A 15,200-nucleotide genomic window follows, 5' to 3' on the forward strand; every position below is an offset into this window, starting at 1 on the left:
AAAAATCCATATCTAAGTGGACGTGTACAGTTCAAACTCATGTTGTTCAAGGGTCAGCTGTACTAATAAAGAAGTTTTGTAGGCCACTGACCACTGTCTATGAAAAAAAGTTTTGAGTCACTCACCTGATAATACAAAATAGATTTACATTAGCATTATATAAGGAAAAATCAATAAAAATAACTCTAGTCCCTCTTGTGATCCAGCTGTTCAGTCGAAGGTCGATGAACTTGTTTTTGGTTTCAGATTTTGATTTTGATAAAGTGAAAATATATCCTCCATTTTGGTAAACACCAAGAAATCCCCAGTGCCAAGGGGAGTTGGTATTAGAAGTAGAATATCTCCATCTGTTAGACATAAAAAGAATAATGGTGAAATGAGAAAGCCCAACTGAGAAGTATTCTCATAATTTAAATTGATCTTTGGTTCAAAAGTAGTAGTTTTTTGGCCAGGTGCGGTGGCTCACGCCTGTAATCCCAACACTTTGGGAGGCCGAGTAGGCGGATCCTTTGAGCCCAGGAGTTCGAGACCAGCCTGGGCAATGTGGTGAAACCCCATCTCTACAAAAAATACAAAAATTAGCCAGGCATGGTGGCGTGTGCCTGTAGTCCCACCTACTCAGGAGGCTGAGGTAGGAGGATTGTTTGGGCCCGGGAGGTTGAGCTGCAGTGAGCTGTGATCATGCCACTGCACTCCAGCCCACGCAAAAGAGCCAGACCCTGTCTCAAAACAAAAACAAAAAAACCAAACAAAAGTAGTACTTTTAAAAAAAGTAGTAGTAAATTCATAAGTATTATAGTAATTTTAAAGCAAGACAATGCATTAAGGACTAAAGGATTAAGATTTAATTAAGATTTAATGTAGTTTATACTTTTTTTTTTTATTATACTTTAAGTTCTAGGGTACAAGTGCATAACGTGCAGGTTTGTTACATATGTATACTTATGCCATGTTGGTGTGCTGCACCCATCAACTCGTCAGCACCCATCAATTCATCATTTATATCATGTATAACTCCCCAGTGCAATCCCTCCCTCCTCCCCCCTCCCCATGATAGGCCCCAGTGTGTGATGTTCCCCTTCCCCAGTCCAAGTGATCTCATTGTTCAGTTCCCACCTATGAGTGAGAACATGCGGTGTTTGGTTTTCTCTTCTTGTGATAGTTTGCTAAGAATGATGGTTTCCAGATGCATCCATGTCCCTACAAAGGACGCAGACTCATCCTTTTTGATGGCTGCATAGTATTCCATGATGTATATATGCCACATTTTCTTAATCCAGTCTGTCACAGATGGACATTTGGGTTGATTCCAAGTCTTTGCTATTGTGAATAGTGCCGCAATAAACATACGTGTGCATGTGTCTTTGTAGTAGAGTAATTATAATCCTTTGGGTATATACCCAGTAGTGGGATGGCTGGGTCATATGGTACATCTAGTTCTAGATCCTTGAGGAATCGCCATACTGTTTTCCATAATGGTTGAACTAGTTTACAATCCCACCAACAGTGTAAAAGTGTTCCTATTTCTCCACATCCTCTCCAACACCTGTTGTTTCCTGACTTCTTAATGATTGCCATTCTGACTGGTGTGAGATGGTATCTCATTGTGGTTTTGATTTGCATTTCTCTGATGGCGAGTGATGATGAGCATTTTTTCATGTGTCTGTTGGCTGTATGGATGTCTTCTTTTGAGAAATGTCTGTTCATATCCTTTCCCCACTTTTTGATGGGTTGTTTTTTTTTTCTTGTATATTTGTTTGAGTTCTTTGTAGATTCTGGATATTAGCCCTTTGTCAGATGAGTAGGTTGCAAAAATTTTCTCCCATTCTGTAGGTTGCCTGTTCACTCTGATGGTAGTTTCTTTTGCTGTGCAAAAGCTCTTTAGTTTAATGAGATCCCATTTGTCAATTTTGGCTTTTGCTGCCGTTGCTTTTGGTGTTTTAGACATGAAGTCCTTGCCCATGCCTATGTCCTGAATGGTACTACCTAGATTTTCTTCTAGGGTTTTTATGGTATTAGGTCTAACATTTAAGTCTCTAATCCATCTTGAATTAATCTTCGTAAAAGGGGTAAGGAAAGGATCCAGTTTCAGCTTTCTACTTATGGCTAGCCAATTTCCCAGCACCATTTATTAAATAGGGAATCCTTTCTCCATTTCTTGTTTCTCTCAGGTTTGTCAAAGATCAGATGGCTGTAGATGTGTGGTATTATTTCTGAGGACTCTGTTCTGTTCCATTGGTCTATATCTCTGTTGTGGTACCAGTACCATGCTGTTTTGGTTACTGTAGCCTTGTAGTATAGTTTGAAGTCAGGTAGCGTGACGCCTCCAGCTTTGTCCTTTTGACTTAGGATTGTCTTGGCAATGCGGGCTCTTTTTTGGTTCCATAAGAACTTTAAAGCAGTTTTTTCCAATTCTGTGAAGAAAGTCATTGGTAGCTTGATGGGGATGGCATTGAATCTATAAATAACCTTGGGCAGTATGGCCATTTTCACGATATTGATTCTTCCTATCCATGAGCATGGTATGTTCTTCCATTTGTTTGTGTCCTCTTTTATTTCACTGAGCAGTGGTTTGTAGTTCTCCTTGAAGAGGTCCTTTACATCCCTTGTAAGTTGGATTCCTAGGTATTTTATTCTCTTTGAAGCAATTGTGAATGGAAGTTCATTCCTGATTTGGCTCTCTGCTTGTCTGTTACTGGTGTATAAGAATGCTTGTGATTTTTGCACATTAATTTTGTATCCTGAGACTTTGCTGAAGTTGCTTAGTTTATACTTTTTAATGCATATGGTGGGCAACACCACTGGACTAGGTGCTATGAGGTAATTTTTCAAAAATCCATAATTTTTCAAAAATTTGCTGGGCATGGCAGCACATGCCTGTAGTCCTTGTTACTCAGGAGTCTGAAGCAGAACTGCTTGAGCCCCAGAGTTTGAGGCCGCATTGAGCTATGATTGCACAACTGCACTCCAGCACTCCAGCCTGGGTGACCAAGTGAGACCCTGTCTCAGAAAAAAAAAAAAAAAAAAAAAAAAAAAATTCATCTGTTAGGTGTGGTGGCATATGCCTGTAGTCCCAGCTACCCAGGAGGCTGAGATGACAGGACTGCTTGAGGCCAGGAGTTTGAGGTTGCAGTGTCGATGATGGTGCCCGTGAATAGTCCCTGCACTGTAGTGTAGGTCACATAGCGAGATCCCCTCTCTAAAAAAACAAAAAAATCCATCTGTTGTCTCACGGAGCTTAGAATTGTCTCAGGGAGCTTAGAATCTAGAAAATGACGACTGTTTTTTTTCTTTAACAGGTTGTTTCTGTTATGAGATATTTAGTCTTTGAGTAGGACAAAACTATTAAGAGTTTTGGCTCAGAAATGGGTAAAAAAGGTGTTTCATAACTGTCTTGTAAATGTAATATATTGTTTATAAATGCTCAATAAAAACTTTGTTACAATGTCCATGTTGTTACGTAGATATTTTAATGAAAGTACATAAAAATCAAAGTAAACTGTGTATAACTAAATTTTGGACTGGGTGCAGTGGCTTACGCCTGTAATCCCAGCACTTTGGGAGGCTGAGGTGGGCGGATCACTTGAGGCCAGGAGTTCGAGACCAGCCTGGCCAACATGGTGAAACCCCATCTCTACTAAAAATACACAAATTAGCTGGGCATGGTGGCGCATGCCTGTTATCCCAGCTATTTGGGAGGCTGAGACACAAGAATCTCTTGAACCCAAGAGGCGGAGGCTGCAGTGAGCCAAGACTGTGCCACTGCACTCCAGTCTGGGTGACAGAGTGAGATTCTGTCTCAAAAATAGAAAAAAAAATTTTTTTTTGTTTCTTCTTTTTAATTTTTAACTTAATTACAGGATATCCAAAAAAGGAAAGCTTTGATTCCTCATTTCAGTCTCTCTATTCAGTTCCCCAAAACAGATTTGAAAGGTTATTCAAAGATGCACTGCTTAAACCTGTTCTACTAATAACACTACAGCAGGGAGGGAAAGAGACACCACTAGGAAAAAATACCTATGTTTTAATGAAACTTCCATAGTTGTATTTTTGAGTGTTTTCCACACACGACTATTAAGTGGAAACAGGAAGATCTGTTATACCAGATCTCTCCTAGCTTCCAATTTTTTGTTTTTAATTAGTGAATTTTACATTTTAGACAAGCAAAATTGATTCTTTTTTCATTGTTGAGGATTAACAGGTATTAATTCACAATTCCAGTATAGAGATTATAAAATAAACCTAATTGATAGTGTTAATTTTGGTATTTAATAAAGTATTTGTACTTGTTATGAGAATTTGGAATATTAAAATACTTAAAAGATTAGTCTTAGGATTCCAATTAAAAATGTGTAAATAATTGCTTTATCTTGTAATTTGGGGTTGAAAGAAAGTAAATAGTACTATAATAGTTAAGAGAATGGGCTGGGTGTGGTGGCACACACCTGTAATTCCAGCACTTTGGGAGGCCAAGGCAGGTGAACTGCTTGAGCCCAGGAGTTTGAGACCAGCTTGGGCAACATGGTGATATCCCATTTCTGCAGAAAATACAAAAATTATCTGGGTGTGGTGCCATGTGCCCATAGTCCCAGCTACTTACTTGTGAGGCTGAGGTGGGAGGATTGCTTGAGCCCCAGAAGTTAAGGCTGCAGTGAGCTATGATCTTCACTGCACTCCAGCTTGGGCGACACAGTGAGACCCTGTCTCAAAAATAATAATAATAATGTTTTTTTTTTTTTTTTTAAGACAGAGTTTTGCTCTTGTTGCCCAGGTTGGAGTGCAATGGTGCAATCTTGGCTCACTGCATCCTCTGCCTCCCGGGTTCAAGCAGTTCTTCTGCCTCAGCCTCCCAAGTAGCTGGGACTACAGGCATGCACCACCATGCCCAGCTAATTTTTTTTTTTTGTATTTAGTAGAGACAGGGTTTCACCATGTTGGTCAGGCTTGTCTCGAACTGCTGACCTCAGGTGATCCACCCACGTTGGCCTCCCAAAGTGCTGGGATTACAGGCGTGAGCCACCGCGCCCGGCCATAATAATGTATCATCATACTTATGACTGTATTCGATTTATAAGAATCATACAAGTCCTCAAGAACACTAAAAACTCATACAAAGAAGAAACATGTTAAAAAAAGAAAAAAACCAGCAATAATTAATCCTGGGAGTTCAAGAGAAGATGTTCAAGAAAGGAAATATAATCATTATTCATATTTATAATATAAACATTGACTAATGATTGACAATAATTATGATATAACTATATTGAGATGCTAAGAGGAACAGGAGGAGTGTGTGTAGAGGGGGTAGCATAAGAGAGCTATGTGACAGATAGCCTTCCATGATAGAAAAACAATAGAGGCTGGGTGCAGTGGCTCACACCTGTAATCCCAGCTCCTCGGAAGAGCAAGGCGGGAGGATTATTTGAGACCAGGAATTTGAGATCAGCCTGGGTAACGTAGAAAGACCCTGTTTCTACAAAAAATAAAAAAACTAGTCAGGTGTGGTGGTTTATTCCTGTAGTCCTAGCTGCTACTCAGCAGACTGAGGCAGGAGGATTGCCAGAGTCAGCAGTTTGAAGCTGTAGTGAACTATAATTACACCACTGCACTCCAGCCTGAGCAAGACAGTGAGATCCTGCCCCTAAAGAAAAAAAAAAAAAAAAAAAAACTGTAAAATCAAGTATAAGGATGTAATTTAGAAAGAAAAAGTATATACCAGAAGAAACAACTATAAAAGAGCTGAAAGTAGCTGCTTCTGGAGAGTGGAAATTATGAGTAGGAAAGGGTAGACCTTTGTAGATACTCGTATTGCTTTAATAAATATTAAATTACAAAAAATGTTCATTCTCTTCTCCCTATAATTTTTTTTTTTTGAGGGGGGAACAGAGTTTTGCTCTTTCTTGCCCAGGCTGGAGTGTAGTCGTGTGATCTTGGCTCAATGCAACCTCTGCCTCTCGGGTTCAAGCGATTTTCCTGTCTCAGACTCCCAAGTAGCTGGGATTACAGGCGTGTGCCACCATGTCCAGCTAATTTTTGTATTTTTAGTAGAGATAGGGTTTCACCATGTTGGCCAGGCTGGTCTTGAACTCCTGACCTCAGGTGATCCGCCTGCCTCGGCCTTCCAAAGTGCTGGGATTACAGGCGTAAGCCACTGCACCTGGCCTTTTTTTTGAGACTGAATCTCACACTATCGCCCAGGCCGGAGTGCAGTGGTGTGATCTCAGTTCACCGCAACCTTTGCCTTCTGGGTTCAAGTGATTCTTGTGCCTCAGTCTCCTGAGTAGCTGGGACTATAGGTGCCTGCTACCACACCTGCCTAATTTTTCTATTTTTAGTAGAGATGGGGTTTCGCCATGTTGGCCAGGCTGGTTTCAAACTCTTGACCTCAAATGATCCACCTGCCTCAGCCTCTCAAAGTGCTGGGATTACAGGTGTGAGCCAATGATTTTCATAAGGTTCTAAAAGCACAAAGTGTGTGTAGCACTGATACCAGCAGCTTCTGTGTCAAGGTGAGGTAGTGCCAATGGCACATTTCCTTCTTTTTTTTTTTAGGGACAAGGTCTCCCTCTGTCGCCCAGGCTGGAGTGCAGTGGTGTGATCATAGCTTGCTGCAGCTTCAACCTCTTGGGCTCAAGTGATCCTCCTGGATCAGCCCCCCGAGTACTTTGGACTTCAGGTAAGCCCCATCACACCTGGCTAATTTTTAAATTTTCTGTAGAGACTGGGTCTCAGTATGTTGGCCAGACTAGTCTCGGACTCCTGCCCTCAAGCAATCCTCCTTCCTCGGCTTCCCAAAGTGCTGTGATTACAGGTGTGAGCCACCATGTCTGGCCTCACATTTGCAATACAAAGTGTACACATGAGTCTACACCAGCACTAGCCTCAGTCACTTTGAAACACAATGGCCATAGCATCTTTGGCAAGCATCATCAGATGCAGTCCCTGTAGAGCATAACTGCCCCATTTTAGTAGGAGCAGTAACAGAAAAAAATCACTGAAGGAAGCCAGAGTAAGAGAGGAGGAAAGTGACAGAGCACAACTAAGACACCCACTAAGGATCCCAGATCGTCTTGGGGATGTGTTGTAGGCATCTAGCCACAGCCAGAAAAGCAGATTAACTGAACATTTTAGAAGCAAAAATTGATGCTTTGCCCTGTGTCCAATATGACTAAGCACTTCATATACCAAAGTCAGAAAAAAGAAAACACTTTGCATCCTAAAGTAAACAAAAAATAATAGGTTCACCCTTCCTTTTCTAAACACTGCTATCTCCAAATCTTCCTTTTTTACTACTGTTGAAACAGTCTGCTTACCCTTCCAGGGCCCAGCTGGTGTTACTTGGAAGACACACATCTAAAAGATACAATGGTAAATGCTAGAAAAAGTATAATTTTATGCTACTTACTCAGTATTAATTTGAAGGCCAAAATTAGAGAGGTCTTCATTTGCAGAAGTATATTTGCCATAACATTCACTCATCAAAGACTGAAAAGATGAATAGACTTTGCATGTGTTGTTGCGGACTTTTAGTTGACGAACTCTGGGGACTCCTAGAAGTATATTCTCATAGTAGATGCGACTGCTGTTCTTTAAATTATACAGCTGCTGGTTATTGTACCATGAATCCCAGTACAGACCTTCCAAAAGGGGTCCTTCCATAAACTTCATATAGAAAAACAAATGTCATGGGAAAAATATTTTCATGTCAATAGAATCTACGTTCATAACATTATGCATAAGAGATATTGAGTATGAAAATCAAACTGTTGATCAAGCTACCATTAATGGTAATCGTAATGCTAATGAAGCTACTGCGGATGGTTAACACTCATTAAGCATGTACTGTGTACTAGGCACTGCTCTAAGCACTTTATAAGCATTAACTCATTGAATACCATAGCCCTTCTTCTCTCCTTATACGAGTAAATTAAAATTTTCTTCCAATACATGAGTATCAGAGGTGGTCACAGCCACACATCATGACTTCACTCCAAAGTTGTCTGTACCCCTCCTCCCAACCCTCCTCCCCAACTCTGGCCATGGTGCCTGCTACTCCTGGCTTTGCCCTCTGCTGATCGTTCTAAGAGATCCCAAGCCCAGGGTTCATTTACTTCCTCCCTTTGTCTTCTCTGTCATTGTCCACATACATGTTGCAGAAAACAGTAACAAAGTGGCAGGGTGACCTCCACTTCTTTTATTATTGTTTCCTATTTCACCTAGCCTAAACCGACCATCTAGGATCATTTAGCCCTCATCTCACACTTGCCCTCTTTCAGGAAATGACCCTGTCTCCTCGGTAAGTTTCAAATTCCTGCACAGCAGTCATATGACCTCTGTCCAATTCATACTTTGGCCTTTTCCACCTCATCTTCCATATGCTCACAATACCAAACATAGCTCCACATGTAGAATTACTTACAGAACATATTGTTCCTTCTTCCTAAAATACCCATCCCTGATTCATGCTTCAAAATGCAACTAAATCGTCATCACCACCGGAAGCCTTCTCTGCCTTATCCTTTTTTTTTTTTTTTGAGACGGAGTCTTGCTCTTTCTCCCGGGCTGGAGTGCAGTGGCCGGATCTCAGCTCACTGCAAGCTCCGCCTCCCGGGTTTTACGCCATTCTCCTGCCTCAGCCTCCGGAGTAGCTGGGACTACAGGCGCCCGCCACCTCGCCCGGCTAGTTTTTTGTATTTTTAGTAGAGACGGGGTTTCACCGTGTTAGCCAGGATGGTCTCGATCTCCTGACCTCGTGATCCGCCCGTCTCGGCCTCCCAAAGTGCTGGGATTACAGGCTTGAGCCACCGCGCCCGGCCTGCCTTATCCTTATATACCCCAATGTGCATATGCCAGGTTTTGTGACCTGGGAGAGCTGAAACTGCTGTCCCCTTAACTGTTCTTTCCTCATAATGTGAGCATGTTGCTATGTTAAATATAATGGAAAAAGCAAGTCCATTCCACTGCTGAAGGAATGATTCCCTTACGTAAGTCAAAACACCATGAAACTATATTCTTATATGTATGTTTTATTATATACTGTACCTTACCATAACGCATATACACAGTAAAGGCTTGTATGCCAAAACCACATATATTACACTTTCTGGGCAATTAAAGAACTTTTTAAAAGTAAATTTCACTATACACAATTATAGACTAGATCCTAACCCTCACATGAGATGCAAGTCTTCTATTTAACAAATGAAATGAGAACGTTTAAAAAAATCAATTTTTTTTTTTTTTTTTGAGATGGAGCCTTGCTCTGTTGCCCAGGCTGGAGTGCAATGGTATGATCTTGGCTCACTACAACCTCCAACTCCCAGGATTACAGGTGGCTGTCACCATGCCTGGCTAATGTTTATATTTTTTAGTAGATATGAGGTTTCACCATGTTGGTCAGGCTGGTCTCAAACTCCTGACCTCAGGTGATCCACCCACCTTGGCCTCCCAAAATGCTGGGATTACAGGCGTGAGCCACCGTGCCCGGCCAAAAAATTAATTTTTAAAAAATTACAAGAATAGTATCAAACTGAGAACACAGGCTCTCAATAAATACTTACTGGCTGGTTGTTTCTAATAGTTTAAATAAATGACATTTATTTTTATTTGTTCCTTCAAGAGATATTCATGCCCACTATATATGCCAAGGGTTCATGGACTACCTAAATCTACTTCATCCACAGTCACAAGATACTTTACCTTCCAAAAATCAGTTACGCTGCGAATAGACTTAAAGTTGGTTCTTTCTTCACCAGGCACAGAAGTGTCCAAAAATAGAGATGACATAACCTTGTTTAAGTAATACATATGTGGGTTTACCATCCCAAAAGTCACTAAGGAAAAGAATTTTTTGTTTAATAATTTACATTTAAAAACTCAGCTTATCAGGATTAAACATGTTATATTTTGTTCCTAATTTTGAAAATTAAACTTTATTATTTTATCTAATTATAAAAGTAATAATTTAAAAAATCTAAACTAAAAATATAAAAAGTAGGATGTAGTTTCTAGAATTCGTTTGGCAAATATTCTTCAGATATTTCTTTATGCATACACACTTATAAAGAAAATAATTTTGTCTTTACAAAAATGAAGACACATTATATACACTATTCTGCAAGTTGACTTTTTCTCTACATGAGAGTAAGGCAGTATAGTACTGTGAGTGGTTAAGATTATACGGACTTTGAATTCAGACAGATAAGGGTGTGAGTCCCATCACAGGGATAGTATCTCTTACCTCCTAGTTTTGTTGTGAGAAGTGAGATGATGCACATAGAACACTTTAAACTGTGTTTTGGCACACGATGAGTTTTTTTTTTTTTTTTTTTTTCTTTTTTTTTTTGAGACGGAGTCTCGCTCTGTCACCCAGGCTGGAGTGCAGTGGCCGGATCTCAGCTCACTGCAAGCTCCGCCTCCCGGGTTCACGCCATTCTCCTGCCTCAGCCTCTCAGGTAGCTGGGACTACAGGCGCCGCCACGTCGCCCGGCTAGTTTTTTGTAGTTTTTAGTAGAGACGGGGTTTCACCGTGTTAGCCAGGATGGTCTCGATCTCCTGACCTCGCGATCCGCCCGTCTCGGCCTCCCAAAGTGCTAGGATTATAGGCTTGAGCCACCGTGCCCGGCCACGATGAGTTTTTAAAAATATTAACTAGTGGCGGGGCGTGGTGTCACACCTGTAATCCTAGCACTTTGGGAGGCCGAGGTGGGTGGATCACCTGAGATCAGGAGTTCGAGACCAGCTGATCAACATGGTTAAACCCCCGTTTCTACTAAAAAAGTACAAAATTAGCCGGGTGTGGTAGTGCAGGCCTGTAATCCCAGCTACTCTGGAGGCTGAGGCAGGAGAATCGCTTGAACCCAGGAGGTGGAGGTTGCAGTGAGCCACTGTACTCCAGCCTGGGTGACAGAGCAAGACTGTCTCAAAAAAAAAAAAAAAAAAAAAAAGAAAAACATCACATTATAAATGGAGATTCAGGTTGCTTTATTATATTAAAAAAGTGTTCTTTAAAAATCTCTGAATAATGGGATTATAAATGATCTTTTTACTTATATTTTTAATTTTCCAAATATTCTGTAGTAAGCATGTAGTTTTCATAACTAAGCTTTCATAAAGCAGTCTAAGATATCTTAATTTATAAAGTTGCCTACAGTTATCTTTTTTTTTTTTTTCTTGGGACAGGGTCTCAGCCTGTCACGCAGGTTGAAATGCAGTCGTTGCGATCACAGTTCACTGCAGCCTCGACCTCCTGTGCTCAAGGAATCTTCCACCTCAGCCTTCCCAGTAGCTAGGACTACAGGGGTGTGCCACCACACCTGGCTAATTTTATAGTTGTCTTTTCAATCAAGAGCAGACTCAAACTCACCCCTACAACACCAATTAATTATTTAATTGCTATACAATTGACAGTGTGTAGCACGTACCAACATGAGATAAATGCTGCCAGTGAGCTTTCATCTACTGTATGTTGGGTGCCATAAAGACAAATGCTCTTTAATACTCCTCTTTGCATATTAAGCCGATGCTATTGACCCACAGGCAGGAGGAATGCAGGTTGAGATGCTTTCCCAGTCCTCCTTAATTATTGGCATGGACTCAGCACAAACGTATTTTTTTAACTGCAATAGGTGAGTGAAAAGAACCATGCTAATGGCAGACACCAAGATGAACTTTGGCCTCATTTTTAGTTTGATTTTATGAAACTCAGCTGATGTGTCTACATGACTCTAAACGAAATCAAATCGCAGTTGCCAACCGAAGGGATGAATTGTGTTCAAGACAGAACTGCCAAATGAAAGGAATCATTAGAATTCAATCAATATTGACTATGAAAGCTTCTTACATTTGTGATGTAAAATTTTGCCCCTTAAGAACTGGAAATAGTCAATTTCTAAATGAAATGAATCTAAATCAATTTAAGATTATGTTTAAACGGTGTCACTGTATTTTGAGTTTTTAGTAGCCTGACAACCTATGGTTTTGAAGTCTACATGTTTTATTTTTCATCTCCACATATTAACTTCTTAGTTCAAACAAACAACACCTTTATATCTGTGTACTTACATATACATAGGTTTATTAAAAAAATAAAGTAGAGTAACAATTCCTGAAGTGTGGTTGTAATTTCTACCTCCTTTCTGTAATGCAGCTTATGTTTCGAAGCCCCTGTGAGATATAAGACAAAATTTTTCTTTACATTATTATGTAATTTATGTTTATTAAGCGACAACAATGGAAGAACCACAACCATTTTTAGTCCTTACACTGCGGGTAGGAAAGCTCCAATAGCTTCTGGCTATTTTTCAATTCTCAGCTTTACGAGGCGGGGATAATTTTTTTTACTATATACTATTAATAACAATTTTTTTTTTTTTTTTTTGAGACGGAGTCTAGCTCTGTTGCCAGGCTGGAATTCAGTGGCGCGATCTCGGCTCACTGCAACCTCCGCCTCCTGGGTTCAAGCGAGTCTCCTGCCTCAGCCTCCCGAGTAGCTGGGACTACAAGCGCACGCCACCACACCCAGCTAATTTTCGCATTTTTATTGGAGATGGGGTTTCACCATGTTGGCCAGGCTGGTCTCCAATCTCTTGACCTCGTGATCCGCCCGCCTCGGCCTCCCAAAGTGTCGGGATTACAGGCGTGAGCCACTGCGCCCGGCCACTAACATTTTTTATATCATGATGTCTTCTCAACAGTCCTAAGATGAAAAAGCAAAATTACAAAACAAGCTAAACCTCTCATCTGTCCTGTTTTCTCCACCCCTCAATACTGCTTCTTGGGAAGGCTGGTTTCTGCTGGAGAGGGAAAAAGCACCCTGGCTTGAATTCTGTCAAGGTCACGACTCCCGAGATCAACAAAGGACTTTAGAGACCAGCCTAGTGACCGACCGTCACTCGACAGCAGGTGACAACGCCCAGCTCGAGCCTTCGGCAAGAGGCGAGCGCCACGACGCTCAGGGCTTCAGTTTTCCTGTCTGTGCAATGGGACCATCTGTCCCTCTCCGCTTCTCCAGGGGAGGCTGTGAGGGCTAAAGGTGTCTGCAAGTCGGGGGCGGTGGCTCACGCCTGTAATCCCAGCACTTTGGGAGGCCGAGGCGGGTGAATCACGAGGTCAGGAGATCCAGACCATCCTGGCTAACACGGTGAAACCCCGTCTCTCCTAAAAAAAAAAAAAACCCAAAAAACAAACAACAACAAACCCTCCCGCCCCCAAAACTAGCCGGGTGCGGTGGCGGACGCCTGTAGTCTCAGCTACTCGGGAGGCTGACGCAGGAGAATGGCGTGAACCCAGGAGGCGGAGCTTCCAGTGAGCCGAGATCGCGCCACTGCACTCCAGCCTGGGCGACAGAGCGAGACTCCGTCTCCAAAAAAAAAAAAAAAAAAAAAAGCTGTCGGCAGTCACATCTCTCACATGAATTGAATGTGGGGCCGCAGAGTTCCTTTCAGGGTGTCTGGAACTGCCAAATCGCCCCTGTCCCTCCCATTCCTTAAGAGCATCCCTCACCGCCTCGGTGCCATCGTGACGCCTCAGCCATGGCGGACCTGCACTACACCGCCAGTTCATTCGCCCGGGGCCGCGGCGCTTGCGCACTGGTCTCGCGGAGCGCGCTGCCCGGCTCTGACGCCTGCGCGAGCCCCCCGGCTCCTCCTTGGCTGCCAGCTACTCAAGGAGTCTTCAGCGCGGCTGCGCTGCAGGGGCCCGGGAGGCCCTTCGCCCGAGGCGGGCTGCGGGCTGTGGGGGTCTGGTGCGGAGGGCCAACTTCTGGGAATAACCTGGCTGTGGGCTTAAAAATCGTATCATTCATTATCACGGGCTTCTCTTTCTCGAATACCTTTAACATTTATCGCCTTGTTAGTCTCCACATCCACCTCCGTGAAAGGTAGGTATTTTTGTCCTCATTTTAGGCCTGAAGAAATCGAGACGCTGAGAAATGAAATAATTCACTGAAAGTTGGGGCCAAGTCTGTTGGATGCCCAAGCCCAAATGCCTAACCGTGACCCCACGCTGCTGCTGCTGCTGCTGCTGCTGCTGCTGCTGCTACTTGCAGAAACTGGTTATTAACCGAGAGCTGTTGCTGGAAGTAGCTTCCACTTCCACTCTCCTGCCCCCCTAATGTAAAAATAGATGAAAAACCCTGCAGTGATTATGCGAAAGGGCAGGCCAAAACAGGAGTCCTTGGGAGCCCAGACCCATATCTGACCCAGAAGCTTTGCAAAGATGAGAAGGCTGGTAAACCAACTATAGAAAAGGCCAAACTAATTTGGCTGTAAATTAAGGCAGCCAAAAACCCTCCAGGATGTAAGACCAGGACGGATTCTCGTGTTGATAAAAAGGAAAATAAAATGGAATCCAGTCCAAAGGCCGCAGGGAAACGTGCAAAGAAAACACTAAACAGTTTTGAAAGTAAAACAGAAAGCCACTTTCGTTATTTCCCTGAAAGAGATGTAGACTGATGTCGATAAATGCTGTTTTATGTATAGATAAAAAGCAAAACTGGGCCACACAGTAGTGAGGGTCAAAAACTACCATTGATGAGAGGAACAGGAGAGGCCTGGCAAAAGGCTGACAGCCAGTGAACTAGAGGCCCGAGAGGGAAAAAAGCTTTGGAATAGTTTTAACAAAAGGATTTGGGCTTTCCTGTACTGGGACTCTCAGCTGTTCACAAAATTATGCTTTCTAAAGTAACAGGTTATCTGAAATTGAAATTATTGGAGGAAAAACACCCATAAATAGGTATTCAAATTTACATAATAATAGATTTTTTTTTTTTTAGAGAAGGAGTCTCCCTATGTTTCCCACTATGGCCTCAAACTCCTAATCTTAAGGGATCCCCAGCTCAACCTCTCCCAGCAGCTGGGACTACAGGGCTGTCAAATTTACATTAACTATGAGAATTAAGCAGGTAATCTCTAGAAGCTATTCTTATTCCTTTGAGCATAACAGACTGAAAAATCCTGAAGAATTAGAGACCTGTTTGGTTAAAAGAAAATCACAAATTCGGTAGATTCAGTCATGATTTAAGTTAATCGTGGTTGCCTTTGAAGTGCAAACCATGGAAAGTCTAGCTCAGTTTTCTAGAGGAATTGGCTGAGCTGTAAGTGAGCTTCACACTGTTCTAGAATATAACATTCCTCTTTTGGAACTTGTTATTCATAGGTTTTGCTGAGTGGAGTTTTATTTTACAGATCTAGACTTTTGTG

The 15,200-nt window shown here is 42.0% G+C and overlaps 2 protein-coding genes across 8 annotated transcripts in view; one reads left to right on the forward strand and one right to left on the reverse strand.

The window, feature by feature from the left end:
* The window catches only part of PKD2L2 (polycystin 2 like 2, transient receptor potential cation channel), a 46,354-nt gene extending 32,766 nt beyond the window's left edge, over positions 1-13,588 (reverse strand). The window contains exons 1-5 of the mRNA XM_033181123.1: positions 13,504-13,588; positions 12,064-12,165; positions 9,700-9,833; positions 7,406-7,662; positions 126-347 (exon numbers count right to left, since the gene is read on the reverse strand). Coding sequence (XP_033037014.1) covers positions 126-347; positions 7,406-7,662; positions 9,700-9,833; positions 12,064-12,165; positions 13,504-13,534 — 746 coding nt within the window. The 5' untranslated portion in view covers positions 13,535-13,588. The remainder of the gene's footprint in view (positions 1-125; positions 348-7,405; positions 7,663-9,699; positions 9,834-12,063; positions 12,166-13,503) is intronic.
* Positions 13,589-13,651: 63 nt separating this feature from the next.
* The window catches only part of KLHL3 (kelch like family member 3), a 283,454-nt gene continuing 281,905 nt past the window's right edge, over positions 13,652-15,200 (forward strand). For 4 of the 7 annotated variants that reach the window (XM_033181127.1, XM_033181126.1, XM_033181125.1 and 1 more), the window contains exon 1: positions 13,713-13,879. The gene's annotated coding sequence lies outside the window, so the exon portion shown is untranslated. Of the gene's footprint in view, positions 13,880-15,200 lie in introns of all 7 variants that reach the window. The other 3 variants (XR_004430049.1, XR_004430050.1, XR_004430051.1) reach the window with 2 other exon arrangements.

This window comes from Trachypithecus francoisi, unplaced genomic scaffold (assembly GCF_009764315.1).
Source record: "Trachypithecus francoisi isolate TF-2019V2 unplaced genomic scaffold, Tfra_2.0 Lachesis_group2, whole genome shotgun sequence".
Classification (NCBI taxonomy): Eukaryota; Metazoa; Chordata; class Mammalia; order Primates; family Cercopithecidae; genus Trachypithecus; species Trachypithecus francoisi.